The sequence below is a fragment of the Bufo bufo genome, chromosome 1 (assembly GCF_905171765.1).
Source record: "Bufo bufo chromosome 1, aBufBuf1.1, whole genome shotgun sequence".
NCBI lineage: Eukaryota > Metazoa > Chordata > Amphibia > Anura > Bufonidae > Bufo > Bufo bufo.
The window spans coordinates 454,910,686-454,931,978 of record NC_053389.1 but is presented as its reverse complement, the minus strand read 5'-3'; the positions used below and the strand labels follow the sequence as shown (position 1 = coordinate 454,931,978).

General features: G+C 44.5%; 1 protein-coding gene across 1 annotated transcript in view; it reads left to right on the top strand.

Annotated features, from left to right (window-relative positions):
• Nucleotides 1-21,293, top strand: part of PPFIA2 (PTPRF interacting protein alpha 2) — a 385,317-nt gene that overhangs the window by 32,716 nt on the left and 331,308 nt on the right. Inside the window, exon 2 of the mRNA XM_040408503.1 lies at nucleotides 2,785-3,035. Coding sequence (XP_040264437.1) covers nucleotides 2,787-3,035 — 249 coding nt within the window. The 5' untranslated portion in view covers nucleotides 2,785-2,786. The remainder of the gene's footprint in view (nucleotides 1-2,784; nucleotides 3,036-21,293) is intronic.

Below are 21,293 nucleotides of genomic sequence, written 5' to 3'. Positions count from 1 at the left end.
TCACGCTCCTGTCATGGTGGACAGTAATTTAGAATTTCACATCAATAGGATTGTGGACTCCCGAGTTCTCCGTAGATCCCTCCAGTATCTCTTTTTTTTTACTGGAAGGGCTACGGACCAGAGGAGAGGATGTGAGTTCCAGCAGCCGATGTTAATGCTAATTGTCTAGTGAAAGCCTTTCACATAGCTCATCCTGATAAGGTCGGTCCTGGGTGCCCGGAGGTCTCCGGTAGACGGGGGACGGGACGGGGGGTTACTGTCACGGATGTCAGAAGATCGAAGAGACTGGCTGCACGTGAAGGGATATAACAGCCTCTCTTGCTTCTGTGTTGTTGTTGTCAATCACCACACCCCTTGCTTCTGGTGTAGCTTAGTGGTCATTACACCTCCCCTATATAGTCTGACCTCACCCTTCTGGCTATGCGGTTCATAGCTTCATTTGGTTTTAGAAGAGTTGGCGTGTTGTCCTCTCTGGTGTTCCTGCTCGTCCATCTCTCTACAGAAGTTAAGTGTCTCATTCCTTTGTGCTTTGTTGTCTCTTGTCTCTCCCCATGTCTGTTGTTACTAGGCCTCAGGGAGACGCTTGTTCCTTCATCTGGGAAGGAACGGGTCGTCTCAAGCCCTGCCAATACCCATAGAGCTCTTTAGGGTCTCCAGGTTCCCGTGTATGGGCATTCCTACCTTCAAGGTTGCCCATACGGATAGGAGTCAGGGCAAGGAGTAGGGTGCTATAGGTGGTGACCCTTTCCCTAGTGTTGAGGCCTAGTGGCTTTTCCCTTCCCTCCTGTTGTCAGTGTGGTGTTCCCTCCCATACCTCATCCGTGACAGGAACATGCTGTGATTTTTTTTTTATGTCTTTTCTTTGGATTTTCTTTGCTAATATATAAATAAGGAAAATGCATTTTATAAACCTACTTAATTGTTCTCATTTACTGCAGAATGTGACATATAGAAAGCGTACCTTGTTAAAATGGCCTGCCTCCTGCTGTAATGTATTAGCACTCCATGAAATCAATATGTCATAGAAAATAATGTCTATGTTTCTTTCATGTGACACACATAGGGTATTCAGAAGTAATTTCTCCTTGGCTGTCATACTGCATACCTGTCACTGACTGATTCCTTGTGTACAGTGGTTGCTATCAATGCACAACACAATATTAGGTTTATATGAAAAAAAAACAGTATATATATATCACCTAAACTAAAAATTCAAGACCATAAAAAACATCCCCGAGGATAGATGCTGATGTGTTCCCCCTTCTCCTCATATATACAAGATAATCCTATTCCTTTTGTACTTTGAACTTTTGTCTCAACCAAAAAGGGACATTGCGGCTTCCTATAAAATTGTTACCTCTGAGGACTGCCTCCATCTTTTCTAATATGTAGCATTGTCAGTCTGTTGCTCCCAGCACTTGTACTCCTGGATGTGTCTGGCTCAGGGCCCATTCACGTAAAAACATCTGAGGTCCATATTATTTTATATTAATCCATTTTATTGGCAGTACTTTTTATCCCAGTAGCTCATAGGTAATATAGCAGAGGAAGAAACTAAATTTCTCTTCTTGCTGTGGACTCTTCTTCTCGGTCATACTAGTTATTATACTAGCTATTTTTATAGCATTACTTTCTCAGTTGACCTCCTCGTAGCAGCAGGGCACTGTGCTTTTTTTAGAGCCTTTTATATGTACAGTTATTTTATTCATTGCTGTATTACACTCAACCTGCGGCCCTCCAGCTGTTGCAAAACTACAACTCTCAGTATGCTTGGAAAGCCTACAGCTATCAGCCTATAGCCGAGCATGATGGGAGTTGTAGTTTTACAACAGCTGGAGGGCCACAGGTTGAGCATCCCTGCACTAAGACTTGCATTTATTGAAAAATATGATGGAGTATATAAATACTGGGATTAAAGGGGCTGTATGCGATTAGAAAAACAGGACTGCTTTCTTAAAAAAGTGCCACTTTTGTTTAATATGTCTGCTTTGTGAAATTCAGTTAAATGGGGCTCAGTATCAGTACTAGACACAGCATATGGAGCGCTGCGGAATATGTTGGCTCTATATAAATGAAGATTATTATTATTATCATTAAAAGTGGCACAGTCAGGGACATAGCTAAAGGCTCATGGGCCCTGGTGCAAGAGCTCAGCTTGGGCCCCCATCCCTCAGTGCGTTGTGGCAAAGGACAGGGGAGGACATAGCCTTCCTGCTGACTAAGGCAAAAATTGAAACAGACCCCTCCCCATGCCAAATTCTTGACCCAAACCCTTCCCTGCAGCCAGAGGTGTAACTTGAAGATTCTGGGGCCCAGTGCAAAATCTATAACAGAGCCCTCCCAGCATGCACTTTCTATAATAAGGGTGTCTTATGCAGCACAAGGGTCTTTGGGCCCCATCAGGCCACTGGGCCCTGTTGCGACTGCTACCTCTGCACCCCCTATTGCTAGGGTAGGTCATCAATATGTACTGGCTGCACAGCCCTTTTAATCCAGCAGATTTTTTTTTCTTACAAAAATTTATTTTTCACAATACAAAGTGACGAAAAACCAACAACAGATAATCATCCAGTAGATTTACACATCAATATATAGTGACTCGAGTAAATTTAAAAACAATTAAAAAGTAAATAAAATTTACAGTATCTGTTGAATCCTTCAATAGAAGATCAGTGGTAAATAGTGATAAGTAAAATATGACTTGTTATATCCCATATTTCATAAATGTGTTTGATTTTATAAGAATAAAAATCTGTTTTCTGACACTGATCTTTACTCTCCTAGACATGATGTGTGAAGTAATGCCAACGATAAACGAGGACACCCCTATGAGCCAAAGGGGGTCCCAAAGCAGTGGCTCAGACTCAGACTCGCACTTTGAACAGCTGATGGTTAACATGCTTGATGAGCGCGATCGACTGCTTGACACATTGCGTGAAACCCAGGAGAGTCTTGGACTTGCCCAGCAACGACTTCAAGATGTCATATACGATAGAGATTCCCTGCAACGCCAGTTGAATTCTGCACTGCCACAGGTATGTTGGGTTCATTCATGGTTATTTGTACTAATGGTATTAAATAAAGGCAATTTTAACTCATTTAATTGACCTTAAGAGACGCTTGTTCTTGTAAGGGCTGTAGCGTGCATCTGAGTTGCTTGCAGCTCCGAGGGCACTTTGTGCACTCCTTCCCTCTGCTCCCTAAGCGCCTCCTATCCCTTGGTGATTGACAGGGTCAGGCCTCTGAGTACTGCTCTCTTCTGGCCTTGTAATCTTGTGTGTTTGGCAGAATTTGGTGCATGCATAGTAAATCATCTCATTCCTGCCCTGGAGAGAAGTTCTCAAAAGAGAAGTTCTCAAAAGCCTGGCCCCGTGCTCATCCTCGGCACTCCAAACAACTCATTTCCATATGTATTCAAACTACTTTTTCTGCCGATTAAAGCAACGATTTACAGTAAGAAGGGAAACACTTTAAAGGGAGTGTGTCACCAGTGACCTCCCCATCCAAGTAGTTTTATAGACGCATAGCTGTGGTTCACCTGATTAAATCGCAGTTTTTCTTTTATCCTGACTCTCCATTTACGAGTTATGATACTTTTTCTTAATATGCAAATTAAGCCTTTGGTGCAATGAGGCTGTCACCGTTGCTCTTGTTGTAACCAAGCCCCACTCTTTTCTGTGGCCAGCTCCTCCCTTACTGTTTTGCCAGTGTCAGGCCTGTCAATCACAACAGATTGGGAGGGGCTAGCCATTTAAAGGAGCAGAGCTTGGGTGCAATAAGAGTAACAGTGATGCCCTGATTGCACCAAGGGCCTAATTTGCATATTGAGAAAAAGTATCATAACTTGGGAACGAAGCCTCAGATCATAAAAATAATAACAGCATTTTAATCAGGTGAACTACAGCTATGTGTCTATGTAAACAGCTGGATAGGGAGGTCACTGGTGACAGATTCCCTTTAATGTCTGTGTTTGCATTACCTGGCAATATGCTTAGTTTAAAGGGGTTTTCTGGTTACACAAAAAATAAATAACTTCAACCATTCAACCTTACTGCATGATAAAAGTCAGATGATCAAGTACTAAATCAATTTTGACTCCTGCTGTGTAATTGCGATGTGTGACCTGCGCCCTGTGATTACTTACCTGCACAAGACTCACGGGGAGTGACTGTAGCATCAGGTCTCTGCCTCTCCTTCCCTTCCCAGCTTGAATGTCACAGATCCAAGCTTGCTTGAAGCCCTGTTTAAAAAAAAAAAACATCCTAAGACTTGCTGGCATCATTGCTGGCACCATGTCTAAAGGGCAGGGTCCAGGAAAACGAGAAGAACACCGCCCTCGTGGCAAGGTCACTGATGATGTGTCAGGGCAGAGCCTCAGATGTTGACGTGATGCTACACAGTGGAAAATGTCACGTGACCATATGGAGTACAGAAAAATGGGGAATAACTATTGTTATAACGTGTGTTGTTTCCTGCGATTTCATGCTGAAAATGTCAAAACTGGAAAACCCCTTTTAAGAAGCAAAAAAAAAGATGATAGGCTCCCTTTAAGGGAATATGACAACACCTACAAACAAGGGCTGTTTGGTACCGTGATAAAACATAGATCAATATAGCAATTTTGAGATTTTCTTTCAATTCCATTAGTTTGATGGTGCTATGTTATATTAAAGATGCGGAAACATCTAGAACAAAGGATCCTTAGACCAGTAAGCCTATGGTGTTTGAAGGTATATGCGGAATATTCAAAGATTCAAATCTGAATATTAATATCGCTGTTGCTGTGACCTTTTTGGATTTTGCAAAACTGTTTATTTTGGAAAAAATATGCGTCTATGAATGAAAATTGGTTATGGACAGAAGATTAAGAATAGCTTTTGCAGTCTTGTACTACAATGATTGATATAGGGACTGTTTCAGTTACCAGGCAGCACTTGCTTTCCTCTTGACCATGGCTCTTTCTGATTGCGTTCTTTTCCAGCCCAGTATAACTATGTAATATCGCCCAGCAGTGCTAATCTGTGTTCTAACCTGGTGTAAAGAACGATTTCACATTTGCAAAGCTTCCTTCCTCAGAATCTGTACATTTTGCCTTCTATCTGTTATTTTGCCAAATGCTTATGGTTGTGTAACTGAAGATTATAGTGAAATTAGTTGAATCCAATTAAACAACCACAAATTAATTCCATTTTTGCAGTCCTTGCGCCTGACAGTTGCAGATCCTGGAAATTGCTTTCGTTATCTGGTTAATTGCTTCTACAGAAAAAAACAAAAATAAAAAATGTTTTTTGCAGCAAAGCAATACGTTATTGCAACTGGAGCACAGTGCTACTCCTGCAGTATTTAAATGGAATCTGTCACCAGGCACCTGTGACTCAAACCAGCTGTATGATCAACATAGTGTAATGCACTTTCTCCTATCCTAATCCCTGCCTCCAATTCAGTGAAATTATACTTTTATGCTAATTAGCCCTTAATTGCAACAAGGGTGGTGCCATTGCACCCGGAGCTCCGGTCGCTTGGCTTGATATCCGTGTCCCCATCAAGAATAGTGATCAGAGTTGGTACTGTCAGCCATAGCGTGCTGCAGCGAGACTTCAGAACCAGGCGTGAGTACATATTCACTGACTGCTTACTGTCCCTGTCAGTCAAAGTGGTGGGGGTGTGGACATCAAGGCAAGTGAGTGGAGCCCCGGGTACAACGGCACTGCCCTCATTGCACCCAGGGGCTAATAAGCATAAAATGATAAGCATTATTTCTCTGAAATTGAAGCCACGGGTAAAGATTGTAGACAAGCTCACATCTGAACACGTGGCTTATTTTAGTTACAGGTGCATAGTAAAAGATTCCCTTTAAGGGTTTTCCTGGACTGATTGGTGGGAGTTCCTTTTCGGGCATCCTTGGTGATCAGCACGAGGGCACTCCTACAAGCACCAACTTTTCTTCATTATTATACTGGACATAGCCTCTTGCTTGTTGCACCTCATCTCAGTGCAGGGCCAGTCATCCATATGGACGAGCCAATGTGGTTCTGGAGATCAGACCCTAACTGATCCATGACCTATCCTGATCATGTTAATACTGTACCTTAGTCAGTTGATCGGCCTAGTTTTTGGTGTGACCTACTGTATCCTGTCAGTGCTACCCCTTATATAACTGGCAAAAACATGCTGTCCATTGGAAATGTCTTATGCGTAAGCGTACTATGTGGTCTACGTGGGACATAATTATTGCTGTTCTTCATTTGATGCTTGACTTACAAAGGGTCTTCCTTTACCTCTACTGGCCTATCATCCACTGCTATCACCTGGTAGACTGGCACTGAGTTCCGACCAAATTTACAACTTTTTTTTGGCCCAACATCCATTAGATATTTTATTGCTTGGTGCTGTTTACTAGGTCTCTACTGTATTATGTCCATGTTAACATTTAATAAGTATATACCTCGATGTTTGTAATCTTCTAATATTAATCTATCCAATTGCAGTCTTTTTATGAACTAACGGCACATGTTCTGTTATTATACTCCAGAATCATCTCAGAGATCATGCTATAAATAATGCATTGGTCAGAGAACAGAACTAAAAGGTTCTGCGGTGCGGCACTGAAGATCAGTGTCATATCAGCTAGACCAATGTGTAATAAGTAATGCATTTGTCAATGTTAAAGGGGTTATCCCAGTCGGTTTTTTTTTCTCAGTTGGCATGTCCTTTCTGCTGCTGCTTTCTCCCTGTAAAGGTGCCCATGGGGATGAAAGTGTCACCCTTCGTTCTGTTCTGCAGTGGAACAGAATACAAATAAAGTTTTGTTGCAGATTTCCTGTAGCTAAATGGCTTCACTCATTTCAATGGAGATGTAATTTACACTGAAATCTGCAACATTATTCGCACTCAGAATCCGCAGCATAATCTGCAACAAAAGTCGCAACTTCTGCACTTGCGGATTTTGTTGCAGAAAATGCTGTGACGTGTGAAGGCACCTTTACTGTCACAGCTTCCAACATAAGATAGGGTTGGTGGCATTTGAAGAATTGAACTGAGCATGTGCGTCCACCTCTGTGATGTTAGTTAGATGGACAGAGAAATGAAGAAAAGAACAAACAGGTGGCGCTGTACAGATACATTTTGTTGTATATCTTAGTGGCTATACTAGACTTTTAATGACATGCAATTACAAAATTGTTTAGATCCAATTGCTCTTATGAAAAAAGATAATTTTTTGTGAGACAACTCATTTGAGAACAGTCTTTTATTACGAAAATCCAATCATATGTCCACCTTTGGAACCAATTTTTTATATTGCTCCAGTGTGTCTTAAACTACCTTATCTTCAATAGGTTAGCAAGAAGTAGGGGACAGATGGAAGCGAGTCTGACGGCAGTTTCTTAGCTTGTTTGTAGACTATAACTGTGGAGACATGAACTGTTCATAGGAGCTTTAAAGGGATTCTCCAGGCTTAATTAAGTATAGGTCAGTAACTTCAGTTTGCCTATATCTGATCATTTGTAATATACTTTATTTACCTGTGATGTCCTGTCTGGTCACGTAATCCATCCACTGCAGCAGAAGCTTCTTCAAGTCATGTCCATGTCCCTGCTCTGCAAGCTTCTATTCCAGAGAGGCTCAGATTGCGTTATAAGTATCCTAATTCATAGTTGGCAACTGTCCCAGATTTGGCGGGACTGTCCCTGATTTTCAGAGACAGGCCCAGCAAATTTGCGCCGTCCCAGGCCAAAAGTTGGCGTGGTTAGCACAAACCCCGCTCATAGGTGTGTTCACGAGCAAGTTGGGGTGTTCCTCATTGGTGTGTGTTCACAGGCAAGTTGAGGTGTTCCTCAGAGGTGGGGCTTATATGCCCTGATTTTACTAACTGAAACATTGGTAAGTATGCTAATTTGCATGGGTGGTCTTAAGTGTTCCCAAAATCAATCCCCAAGCATTCACACATGCGCCCTGTCCAGAAAAACTGTAGTGCTAGAATGAACTCTACCTATCCAGCTATTTATCTAACCATCCATCTAAGGCTGCAACGAGTACTCGATTAAATCGAGGAATTCTACACAAAAAAATCCTTGATGCAAGTTTATTGCATCGAGGATTCGTTTGTGTCACGTGACCACGGAGCGGGAGTGAAGCGATTGGTATTACTCCTGCTCCGTGACTCCCGCTAGCCCTCAATGCACGCCGTGACCTGACGCGCTGTGTGACGTCAGGCCCAGAGCAGCGCGGAACGATGGCAACCAATGACGCTGTGCACTCTGGGTGTCACGAGGGGGCAGGAGGGCACAAGGGGAGCAAAGACTATGACACAAGGAGGAGCAGAGACTTTGACACAAGGGGAGCAGAGACTATGGCACAAGGGGGAGAGATACGATGGCACAAGGGGGAGAGATGATGGCACAAGGGGGGAGAGACGATGGCACAAGGGAGGAGAGACGATGGCACAAGGGGGGAGAGACGATGGCACAAGGGGGGAGAGACGATGGCACAAGGGAGGAGAGACGATGGCACAAGGGGGGAGAGACGATGGCACAAGGGGGAGTGGAGCTGATGGCACTGGGTGGGGAGAGCTGAAGGCACTGGGTGGGGAAGAGCTGATGGCTCTGGGGTGGGGGAGAGCTGATGGCACTGAGTGGGGAGAGCTGAAGACACTGGGGGAGTGGAGCTGATGGCACTGGGTGGGGAGAGCTGAAGGCACTGGGGTGGGGGAGAGCTGAAGGCACTGGGTGGGGAAGAGCTGATGGCTCTGGGGTGGGGGAGAGCTGATGGCACTGAGTGGGGAGAGCTGAAGACACTGGGGGAGTGGAGCTGATGGCACTGGGTGGGGGAAAGCTGAAAGCACTGGGGGAGTGGAGCTGAAGGCACTGGGTGGGGGAGAGCTGAAAGCACTGGGGGAGTGGAGCTGAAGGCACTGGGTGGGGGAGAGCTGAAAGCACTGGGGGAGTGGAGCTGAAGGCACTAGGGTGGGGGAGAGCTGAAGGCGCTGGGGGATAGTGGAGCTGATGGCACAGGGGGGGGAGCTGATGACACGGGGGGGGAGCTGATGACACTGGGGGGGAACTGATGCATTTGGGCTGATTGCAATAATAGTTTGATGCAGCCCTACATCCATCTATAACTAGTAAATGTGCCTTTCGCTTAAAGAAAACATATATTCTGTTTCCTCAGTGTTTGATTAAAATTAATGAGCTGCCAGGATCCTCTGGCAATAAACTTTTACTAAAATGTTCATTAAATTTCCATTAGATAAAATGTGCATTAGAGCTTTCATTATAAACTTGTACAGTAGTTCAATCAGTTTTGTACTCCACAACCTTATGACTGCGGCTGCTCAATTTAATTTCAGACTCCTGAGTTCTTTTCAGCTGAAATTCTGTACACTAAAAATTGATTTTTTTAAAGGAGTCAAGTAGAATGCGTTTCATATTTTTTTCCCAGGCTTCAGGTTTTACTCAATATTCTTGGCTTGAAATGATCATTTTTGACATTGTTGCTTCAAGCTAGATGCTCTCGATAGGAAACAAACTAATAGATTACATTTCCTAGTTTATGGGCAAATAAATGCAGTTTATGAAAACGCACTTCATGATATTTAGTTTTGAGGACATAGCAATGGGGTTACTTGAAATGAACACAAACAAGCAACACATTAAAAAAATAAGTGAATAAATAAAAAGTTTAGAAAAGAAATGTCATCAGATTTTGGATCCGTATTACAGATCAGCCTTGGTTCCTTTGGCCTGCTATGGTAGCATACTGTATCTAGGCATACAAGGGTTTTCTACTTATGGATTCTGTATGAATTATGGCAAGCTCCAGCACATACCACAATACAGGATGTGCAAAGGCTTCATATTGCCACACCTTGCTCGGGGAACGCATCAGCAGTGGCAGCCTATATGCACTCCAGGCGGCAGGCTTCCATAAAATAGCCTGTAGTCTGTTAACTGGAATAACATGGCTGTAATATTATGGGAACATCCCTAAACGGAAAGGAAACAGTTTAGATAATAAGACTATATTTAAAGGGGTTTTCTGTCATATCCTCAGGATAGGTCGTCATTATCAGATCAGTGGGGGTCCGACTACCAGCGCCCTTGGCTCTCAGTACTCTCAGAAAACACTTTTAATACCTTTCTCCATATCTTGGGTAAACCCACATTTCGTTTACAGGCTGTCTATACATTTTAAATGCATTAAAAGTTATATTTCTTAATTATATTAGTTGGCAAACGTTATCCTTAGTAACTTTTATATGGAATTAGGCACGGGGTAAAAGTTCGTAGATGTGACTGCGGTGGATACAGCATGTTCTGCTAGTTATGTAAGAACACTAAATGAAATGTTCTCTGGGGTTTTGTTTCTATGGAAACGACCTGTAAATTCCTATCATGGCTTAGATGAAATTAAGTTGCTTTTTTCAGGGATACGAATGGTACATGGTCTTTGCATTGAATTTTGATTGAGGTTTTCAATTTCATGAAATTTATAAAGTTATATTGGATGAGATTTTATCTATATCATTGTTTTTCAATTTGTAATAGGCATACCCAAGGGGTACTTGCCTTAGGGTCCATTCACACGTCCGTTGAATGGGTCCGCATCTGTTCCGCAATTCTGCGGAACGGGTGTGGACCCATTCATTCTCAATGGGGACGGAAAGGATGCGGACAAGAATAGGCATTTCTATAGGGGTGTCAGCCTAGTGTATTGCGGATACGCAATACACTACGAACATGTAAATGGACCCTTAGGGTGAGAGGGTGCGCAGGACTGCCCTAGCATACGGTCAACGTTGGATGGAAGTCCCTTGAGCCCACCAGAGGAAATGATTCTGAGGTTCCACCCTCTGTGTATATAGGACCTTAAGGGTGCTGTTATACTAAGGGCCATTGTTGTCAGAGCTTGGGCCCACCGAACAATCCTCTGATGCTCTGGTGGGCCAGTCCAACCCTGCATCCGGTAATGTTTCATTGTTGGTTGCTAAGCCCCCTCGACATTCAACTGTATTGCTGTCCCCAGTAACTGATATGTACCACCGTTCAGAGGAATAGCAGAATGCTATTGGGCTACTGTATCGGGTCGTCATTATTATAACTGGGGGGATCACTATGGAGACATCAATACTAGAGGCAGGGGGCCATTATAAGAGGGTATTTATTTGTTGTGAGACACATTAGGGGGGCTCTGTTACTACTGGGGCACTATAAGGGGCATTAATACTACTAGGGGCACTATAGGCAAACATTACTTCTGGTGTATAATTATGGGAGTTTTATTACTACTGAGGAGCCCTATAGTTGGCGTCATTACTACTGGGGGCACTTTAGCGGGCATTACTACTACTGGTGGCACAATAAGGAAGCATATATACTACTGTGGCACACTGTGGGGGCTTTAATACTACTCAGGGCATTATGGTGGTCTTTATAACTACTGAAAGGCACTGCTGTGGGCTTTTTTGACTACTGGGGCTCTATGATGGCCTTTATTAGTAGTGTGGCATTATAGGGGGCATTGGGACTATTAGGGGCACTATAGTCAGGCATTATTACTTATGGAGGCGTTATTACAACTGGGGGAACTATAGGAGGAATTATTACTACTGGGGTATTGTAGCGGACTTTATGTATGACTACTTGGGGACTATTGGAGAACAATATTACTTCTTTGGGGACTATGGGGGCATTATTATTTCTGGAGCAAATTGGATGACATTATTACTATCTGGGGGTACTCTGTGAGAGAATTATTACTATTGGTAGGACTTCTGGGACTACTGTTACTGTGTATTGCACCCTGGCATGGTATCAGCTCAGCTTTTTGGGGAGCACTATTTTACTGCGTCGGGGTACTATTTGCTGGGCACAGTTATTTTTGAGGGCACTGCATGGGAATAATTATTGAGCCAGGCACTAAGATACTGGTAATAATATTTTTAGGGGGAGACAAGTATAGTATTGGGGAGCACAGTATTGGTGGTGGCAGGATGGGGTGTTGAGAATATGGGAAAGATGGTATGAGGTACCTAAGATTTCTACCGTATGTGACAAACTCTGCAGCGATGAGACATGGCTAAAAGACGTCATCATCATGGCACGGCAGTCTGTTCCAAATGGAGAAGATGAGGAAAGATAATATCTACATCACAGGAGACGTCACTCGATGTACGATGTATGTAGTGCTGTATTATCCTGTAAGTTTTGTAGTGGGGAATGTAATTTAAAAAGTAATAGTCATCCATCATGGGTTCTAATGTGATGTAATTTTGACAGGAAGATTAGTGCTGCATGCTGCACTATTCTGTCAAATCTGAAGGAACTGCTCTCAGAAATTTAGAACAGACCCTATGACAGCGGTGTCAGAATATCTTTATTTGATTAACATTTATCACTGTCAGTTTCCCTGGCTATACTCTGTTCGGACTTCTTATCACTAGGGGTACTTGGTTTGAAAAGGTTTACTACCATTGACCTATAACACTTGTGTTTGAGGGCCTTTTACAATGGTTGATAATTGTCTGAATGATTGTTAGGGTAATTGTTGCCGATTATTGGCCAGTGTAATCATGTGCAGTAATCGAATGATGAGCGATCGCCATGGGGGAAATTTGTGAAAAAAATATTTTTTTTACTCCCAGAGACCCTCTACTCCCATAGCTTACTCAAAAAAGTGTGTACAACAGGGCTGAACCCGATGTAGGGATTTGCTCTGGTAGGCAGGGTAAGCGGATGCAGTACAGAGGCAAGAACATTGTAGTAAAGCAAAAGTTCAGTGTTTATTCACACAAAAAACAATAAAGCAAAAAACAACACTGTGCAGAGTCCTGGTGTTAATTCACACCACATAAAGTCCACAGCACAAACGTGTCACCTGGCGGACTGCTTTATCCATGGCAATCCACAGCTGTCCACCGCAGGCTTTAGGGCGCCTGATTTTCAGCGTGCGGCTCTCCAGCACGCTACCAACTTGTTGGAACCCAAGACAACAGTGCTTCACAGCTCGACTATGAAAATGCAGGGTAATCTACACCCAGCTGTGACTGCTGGCTGGGTTTTTATTCCCAGCCCAAAACCTGGCCTGGAACGTGGGGAACAGCCACCCACCCCGCTCTTTGGCTGCTCCCAATAAGAACCGGCCCGGATCGGCTATACAGCCACACTAAGTAAAAACACAGTGTCAGCCAGCCTAGCTGCTGCTGACACACTAAACTACCGGTTCCTATCTCACCGAGGCCAGGAACCTCGGTGACATGTACCTTCTGTCAATGACGGACCCCTGCGCCTTCCTACATACCTCCCCCCTTTGTACAAACCTGAGGGGGTGAACACACGCCAGACAGTGTACTCGGGACAGGGTTTCCCTGTAACCGGCCTGCCCTGTGTTCTACTGTAAACTTAAAGTTTTGTAGAGACAGGAACCACCTGGTGACCCGGGCATTCCTCTCTTTGGCCTGGCTCATCCACTTGAGAGGGGAGTGGTCGGTCACCAGACGGAACTTCCTCCCCAACAGATAATAGCGGAGAGACTTGAGGGCCCACTTGATGGCCAGGCACTCTCTCTCCACTATACTGTACCGGGTCTCCGCTGGAATGAGCTTATGGCTGAGGAAGACAATGGGATGCTTCTCCCCGTTGACTTCCTGAGACAGTACCGCACCGAGGCCTACTTCGGAGGCATCGGTCTGTACCACAAATTCCCTCTTGAAGTTGGGCGTCACCAAAAGCGGGGACCCACACAGGGCCGACTTCAAAGCGGAGAAAGCCTCTTCCGCCTGGTCATTCCAGCGGACTATCACGGACTTCCGTCCCTTTAAGAGCCCTGTCAACAAAGCCGCTAATGTGGCAAAATGGGGGACAAACATCATATAATAGCCCACCATTAGCAGGAACGACTTTACATGTCTAGAGGTGGCAGGTCTGGGCCAATTCTGTATCGCCTCTATTTTGTTTACTTGGGGTTTGATGACTCTGCGCCCAATGACATACCCAAGGTATTTAGTCTCCTCTAACCCTATCGCACATTTCTTTGGGTTAGCTGTTAGTCCCGCCTTTCGAAGGGAGTCCACTACGGCCTGTACTTTGGGCATGTGACTTTCATTACTGTGAATGATAATATCGTCCAGGTAAGCCGAGGCATTCTGCCAATGTGGACGAAGTACAAAGTCCATTAGATGTTGAAAATTGGCGGGGGGTGCCATGCAGGCCAAAGGGTAACACCTTATATTGGTACAGCCCCTCTGGTGTGATGAAGGCAGCTTTCTCTTTGGCAGCCTCCGTCAAGGGTACCTGCCAGTACCCTTTGGTGAGGTCCAAAACAGAAAAATACCTGGCTTGGCCTAACTTCTCAATTAGTTCATCTACCCGAGGCATGGGATATGCATCGAATTTTGATATTTAGTTTAACTTCCTAAAATCGTTACAAAATCGTAACGTCCCATCTGGCTTAGGAATTAAGACTTTAGGACTGGCCCACTCACTTTTAGATTCCTCAATGACGTCTAGCCGCAGCATGACCGGTATGGCTCTAACCGGACTTTTGCCTGAAGCTCAGTGACAATGTCATGTTGGATTGCGGAAGTGCGTCCAGGGAGGTCCGAGAACACATCCGTGTTCCGACTAATGAACTCCCTGGTCTCCTGAGCCTGTTTAGAGGAGAGGGTATCAGCAATTTTTATTGTGGCAACCGCTTCCCTTGCATTAGACAGAGGAGCCGGAACCTCTTCCCCTAGAAAACCTGGTCGCGGGCTGTCTTCCGTACAGATTTCCCTATCTTTCCGAGGTTTTAGTAAATTAACATGGTAAACCTCCTCCGGCTTTCGCCTCCCCGGCTGGTGTACCTTGTAATTTACCTCTCCAATTTTTTCCTGTACCTCGTAGGGCCCCTGCCACCTGGCTAGGAACTTACTGTCCACGGTCGGCACCACCCTTTTTAACATGGTTTTTAGAGTTTTATTAAACCTTTCAACCAGACCGTCCATTTGTGGATGGTACACGGATATCCGTAACTGTTTGATATGCAGCAAATTACAGAGTTCCCTCATGACCTTGGACATAAAAGGGGTCCCCTGGTCAGTCAGAACCTCTTTTGGAAACCCCACTTGGGAGAACATCTCCATTAGCTCCTTAGCTATAAGTTTCGCAGATGTATGTCGCAGTGGCACTGCCTCTGGGTACCGAGTGGCGTTATCAAGGACCCCCAAGATGTGTTGGTGTCCCCTAGCAGACTTCGGTACTGGGCCTACTAGGTCCATAGCGATTCGCTCAAATACTTTTGTATGACGGACCCCTGCGCCTTCCTACACCAGATATAAGCTTCCCTTCACACCTTCACCATGTAGGAGTGGAGCATCAGAGCATTTCCTTGCTCCCTTTGCTTTGGGCTGTTCGTTGTGAGCCAGTGAGGGACCGGGCTTCACATCAGCATGGCTAATAGGGAGCCTGATGACATCACAAATGAGCTGTGATGTGTGGTTGTGATGGGTGAATATTGCTGTTCTGGGTGGTTTCAAAGGTGGCTATCAATCTCCGCCTAGCATACTGATGTGAAGCCCGATACGTCAATGGCTCACAACATACAAACCTTGCCCTACACGACGCAGCACAAGGTAAGGGGAACATCATAACAAGGAAATGCTCCAATGCTCCACTCCTACATGTTGAAGGCGTGAAGGGGAGCTTATATCCGTGCTCAGCCTAGAACCTGGACAACCCTTTTAAGTTTCACTTCATTTGCAGACTGTTGCTTCTCCTTCTCGGTGAATCCATCAATGTTGCTCTGCTGGCGCCATCTGCAGCCCTTAACTTTACTTTCCTAACAGCTCACAATTTAAGCTAAAGTCTTAAACAACTGATAAGAATTCAGGTTAAATGAGTGTTTATGAGCTGTCAGGAGTTCAGAGATAATGGCTGCAGATCAAGCAATCTGAGTAGCTCTGACAGAACTGAGAAACAACAGTCTGCAGAGGGACTGGTATTGAAAGCTGTAGAAAACAAAATATTGAACATTTTTGATAAAGACCTATTAAAAAAAGTTTTTTTGGCCCAAAAAAAGAAAAATGCAATAATAAAAAAAGCTAATGTTATCCATAGTCTATATAGCCACATATTGTCACCATGGATTTCCCTTTTTGCAGTTCCATAGGGTGATATCCATGGTAAAGTCATGACAAAAGCTGCATGTAAAACATGTGCCCCATCTGGACCTACCCTAAATGTGATATGTCTTGCTGCTGCTTCTGGGGGTGGTGGAGAAGGTCCTGTGTTTGCTCTCCACAAATTCAGAACAAGGATTGATCATGCTAAATGTGACCGTTAATATAATTCCCTAAAGAAGTCATCACAATAGAAACCAGTATGATAATATTAAAGTGTAACTGCCATTTAAAAAAAAAAAATATGTAGAACAATTGATAAACATTTTTTCAATCTACTTTATTTATTGAATTTGGATTTTTTAATGAAATAAATTACCCTGAATGTGTATTTTGGCCGTGAGCTGCTCGTCTTCCCTGTTCAGTGCTGAATAGTGAAGATGTTCCTCACTCACTGTGCTGCCCTCACTGCCTGCCTCATATATTCCCTAAAGCTGGCCATGAATACTATATATTTCCATATACTGCCCTGTCTTACATTGTGCTGCTGACAGTGTCCGTGCGATCTGTATGCCCGGCGTGCTTGCTAACTATATAGCTGCCGGGAGATGCAACAGAGCAGAAAGTGACCACTGTCTGCTATGATTAAGGGCAAACTTGGTGCCCCAAAACATGTAAGCGGTGTTGTGTACTTGTACCCGATTTTATACTGGACATAATCAACGTGCGATTTTTACAGGAATTGGATGCTGGCATTTTTCCTCTATATGCACAGTCAGCGGTATGTACAGTATACATATTAACAATACTAAAATACTAAGATTAAAAATAAAAGCTACAGATAATACATGCAAATGATACGTATGAAGAAAATTCGAGGAGTGTAATTTGATGTCTCATGCATGTGCTTTATATCATTTCATGCCTTTTTTTTACAAGGTCCTGTGCTGTTGAAGGGATATTGACTTGATGATTCTATTAGATATGTACAGGAGGAGTTATTCTGCCCTCTCAAGCTGAACCACTGGCAGTGTAGTGGAGCACAATTTTTCAATCAATAACCCATTATGTGTTAGAATACACATTTACCGGTGGCAGGAGGAAGTCCATTGTTTGAAAATGCAAAGGTCGGTAGAAATTTAACCTTCTTGAAAACACTTCTCAATACACTTCTGTATGCATGTCTAATTATAACAAAATTATTGACTGCTTATACATATGTATGTATGTATGTATGTATGTATATACACTCACCTAAAGAATTATTAGGAACACCTGTTCTATTTCTCATTAATGCGATTATCTAGTCAACCAATCACATGGCAGTTGCTTCAATGCATGTAGGGTTGTCCTGGTCAAGACAATCTCCTGAACTCCAAACTAAATGTCAGAATGGGAAAGAAAGGTGATTTAAGCAATTTTGAGCGTGGCATGGTTGTTGGTGCCAGACGGGCCGGTCTGAGTATTTCACAATCTGCCAGTTACTGGGATTTTCACGCACAACCATTTCTAGGGTTTACAAAGAATGGTGTGAAAAGGGAAAAACATCCAGTATGCGGAAGTCCTGTAGGCGAAAATGCCTTGTTGATGCTAGAGGTCAGAGGAGAATAGTCCGACTGATTCAAGCTGATAGAAGAGCAACGTTGACTGAAATAACCACTCATTACAACCGAGGTATGCAGCAAAGCATTTGTGAAGCCACAACACGCACAACCTTGAGGCGGATGGGCTACAACAGCAGAAGATTCCACCGGGTACCACTCATCACCACTACAAATAGGAAAAAGAGGCTACAATTTGCACAAGCTCACCAAAATTGGACTGTTGAAGACTGGAAAAATGGTTTCTTGAACATGACAATGAGTTCACTGTACTAAAATGGCCCCCACAGTCACCAGATCTCAACCCAATAGAGCATCTTTGGGATGTGGTGGAACGCGAGCTTCGTGCCCTGGATGTGCATCCCTCAAATCTCCATCAACTGCAAGATGCTATCCTATCAATATGGGCCAACATTTCTAAAGAATGCTATCAGCACCTTGTTGAATCAATGCCACGTAGAATTAAGGCAGTTCTGAAGGCAAAAGGGGGTCCAACACCGTATTAGTATGGTGTTCCTAATAATTCTTTAGGTGAGTGTATATATTGTGGGCATTCGCTCTGGTAGTTAGGATAAGCGGGCACAGTACAGAGGCAAAATACAAGTTCGTAATTCAAACTTCAGTGTTTATTCACAAATGATGCCAAAAACAAAACATCACTTTTGCAGTGTTGGTGTTACTTCACACCCAATGGCAAGTTAATGAAACAAAAGTCACCTTGGTGGCAGTTCTGCCTCAGAAAGTTCAAATACAGGCTTTCAAATACAGGGTCTTCGCCCTGCAGCCCTGAGCTCCACTGTCAGACGGAGGTAATCCTCTCCACCTGGCAGTGCTGGCTGGTTTTTATGCCTGGCAAAACCCGGCCTGGAACGTTGGGAGTAGTCACCCACCCAGCACTTTGACTACTCCCAGTAAAGCCATCCCGGATCAGCTATTACAGCTATGCTAAGTACCAAGGTGTCAAACAGCAACTGCTGCTGACACATAAAAAACGGCTCTTACTCCACAGGGGCCAGGAACCTCGGTGACACGTACCTATCATCCATGATGATTCCTTGTACTTTCTCACATACCTCCCCCCTTTGTTTAACCCTGAGGGGGTGAACACATGCCATACAGTATACTCGGGACAGGGCATCCGCGTTTCCTTGCAACCGGCCTGCCCTGTGTTCTACGGAGAACTTACAGTTTTGTAAGGACGGGGACCAACTGGTGACTCAGGCATTTACCTCTTTGGCCTGGCTCATCCACTTGAGAGGGGAGTGGTCAGTCACCAGGCGGAATATTCTCCCCAACAAATAATAGCGGAGCGACTCGAGTGCCCACTTGATAGCCAGGCACTTTCCACTATACTATACCGGGTCTCGGCTGGGGTGAGCTTACGACTGAGGAAGACAACAGTTGACTTCCTGGGACAGTACAACACCAAGGCCTACTTTGGAGACATCGGTCTGTACTATAAAGTCCCTTTTGAAATCGGGCGTCAACAAAACTGGGGACCCGCACAGGGCCGACTTCAAATCGGAGAAAGCCTCTTCCGCCCGATCATCCCAGCCAGCCATCACTGACTTGTGTCCCTTCAAGAGCCCTGTCAATGGTGTGGCCACCGTAGCAAAGTGGGGGACAAACCTCATCTAATAGCCCATCAGAAATGACTTTACGTGCCTAGTGGTGACAGGTCGGGGCCAATTTCGTATTGCCTCTATTTTGTTCACTTGGGGTTTGATGACTCCGCACCCAATGACATACCCCAGGTACTTAGTCTCCTCTAACCCTATCCCACACTTTTTTGGGTTAGCGGTTAGTACCGTCTTCCGAAGGGAGTCCACTACAGCCTGCACTTTGGGTAGGTGACTTTCCCAGTCGGTACTGTGGATGACAATTTAAATGCATAAAGGGAATCAACAAGGTAAAAGAGGAGAGAATATTTAAAAGAAGAAAAACTGCTACAAGAGGACATAGTTTTAAATTAGAGGGGCAAAGGTTTAAAAGTAATATCAGGAAGTATTACTTTACTGAGAGAGTAGTGGATGCATGGAATAGCCTTCCTGCAGAAGTGGTAGCTGCAAATACAGTGGAGGAGTTTAAGCATGCATGGGATAGGCATAAGGCCATCCTTCATATAAGATAGGGCCAGGGGCTATCCATAGTATTTAGTATATTGGGCAGACTGGATGGGCCAAATGGTTCTTATCTGCCGACACATTCTATGTTTCTATGTCCAGGTAAGCCGAAGTGTACCAACGATGTGGTCGCAACACAATGTCCATTAGCCTTTGGAAAGTGACGGGGGCGCCATGCAGACCAAAGGGTAACACCTTTTACTGAAATAGCCCCTCCGGTATAATGAAGACCGTTTTCTTTTTTGCAGCCTCCGTTAAGGGTACCTGCCAGTACCCTTTGGAGAGGTCCAAAACAGAAAAATACCGGGCTTGTCCTAACCTCTCAATCAGCTCGTCTACCCGAGGCATGGGATACGTATCGAACTTGGAGATTTCGTTTAGTTTCCAGAAATCGTTACAGAATCGTAACGACTCGTCCGGCTTTGATATTAAGACTATCGGACTGGCCCACTCACTTTTGGACTCCTCAATTAGCTGCACTTCCTCCGAGATGGCTTGTTGCCGAGCCTCAGGTACACGTTTTGGTTTCAACTGTACTTTGGCCTGAGGCTCAGTGACAATGTCATGCTGGATTATGGAAGTTCGTCCAGGGAGGTCTTAGAACACGTCCGTGTTCTTGCTGACGAACTCTCAGGCTGTCAGCAATCTTCACTGTGGAAACCACTTCCCTTACATGAGACTGAGCGGCCGGAACCTCTCCTCCTAAAAAACTCGTCCGCGGGCTATCGTCAGTACTGGTCTCCCTATCTTTCCAAGGTTTGAGCAAATTCACATGGTACACCTGCTCTGGCTTCTGCCGCCCTGGCTGGTGTACCTTGTAGTTTACTTCTCCAACCTTTTCGAGTAGGGTCCCTGCCACCTAGCCAGTAACCTACTGTCCACTGTCGGTACCAGAACCAAAACCCGATCTCCCGGGTTAAAGATCCGTACCCGAGCCTGCCGATTATACACCTGACTTTGAGCTCACTGAGCTGCCTCCATATGTTCCTTTTCCAGCAGCAACACGGTTTCCATACGTTCCTGTATCTGGGTAACATATTCAATAATGCTTTTATATGGTGTGAGTTGTTGCTCCCACGCCTCTTTGGCTATATCCAACAGACCACATGGATGTCTACCATATAGAAGTTCGAAGGGCGAGAACAAAGTAGAGGACTGGGGCACTTTTCTCACTACAGACATAAGATAGGGCAGAAGGAGGTCCCAGTCCTTCCCATCCTTAGACTCTACTCGTTTTAACATGGTTTTTAACGTTTTATTAAACCTTTCTACTACGCTGTCAGTTTGCGGGTGATAGACGGACGTCCGTATCTGCTTGATGTTCAGCAACTTACAGAGTTCCCACATGACCTTGGACATAAAAGGGGTCCCCTGGTCAGTCAGAACCTCTTTAGGTAGCCCCACTCTGAAGAACATCCCCATTAATTCCTTTGCTATGAGTTTAGCCGATGTATGTCTCAGTGGCACCGCCTCCGG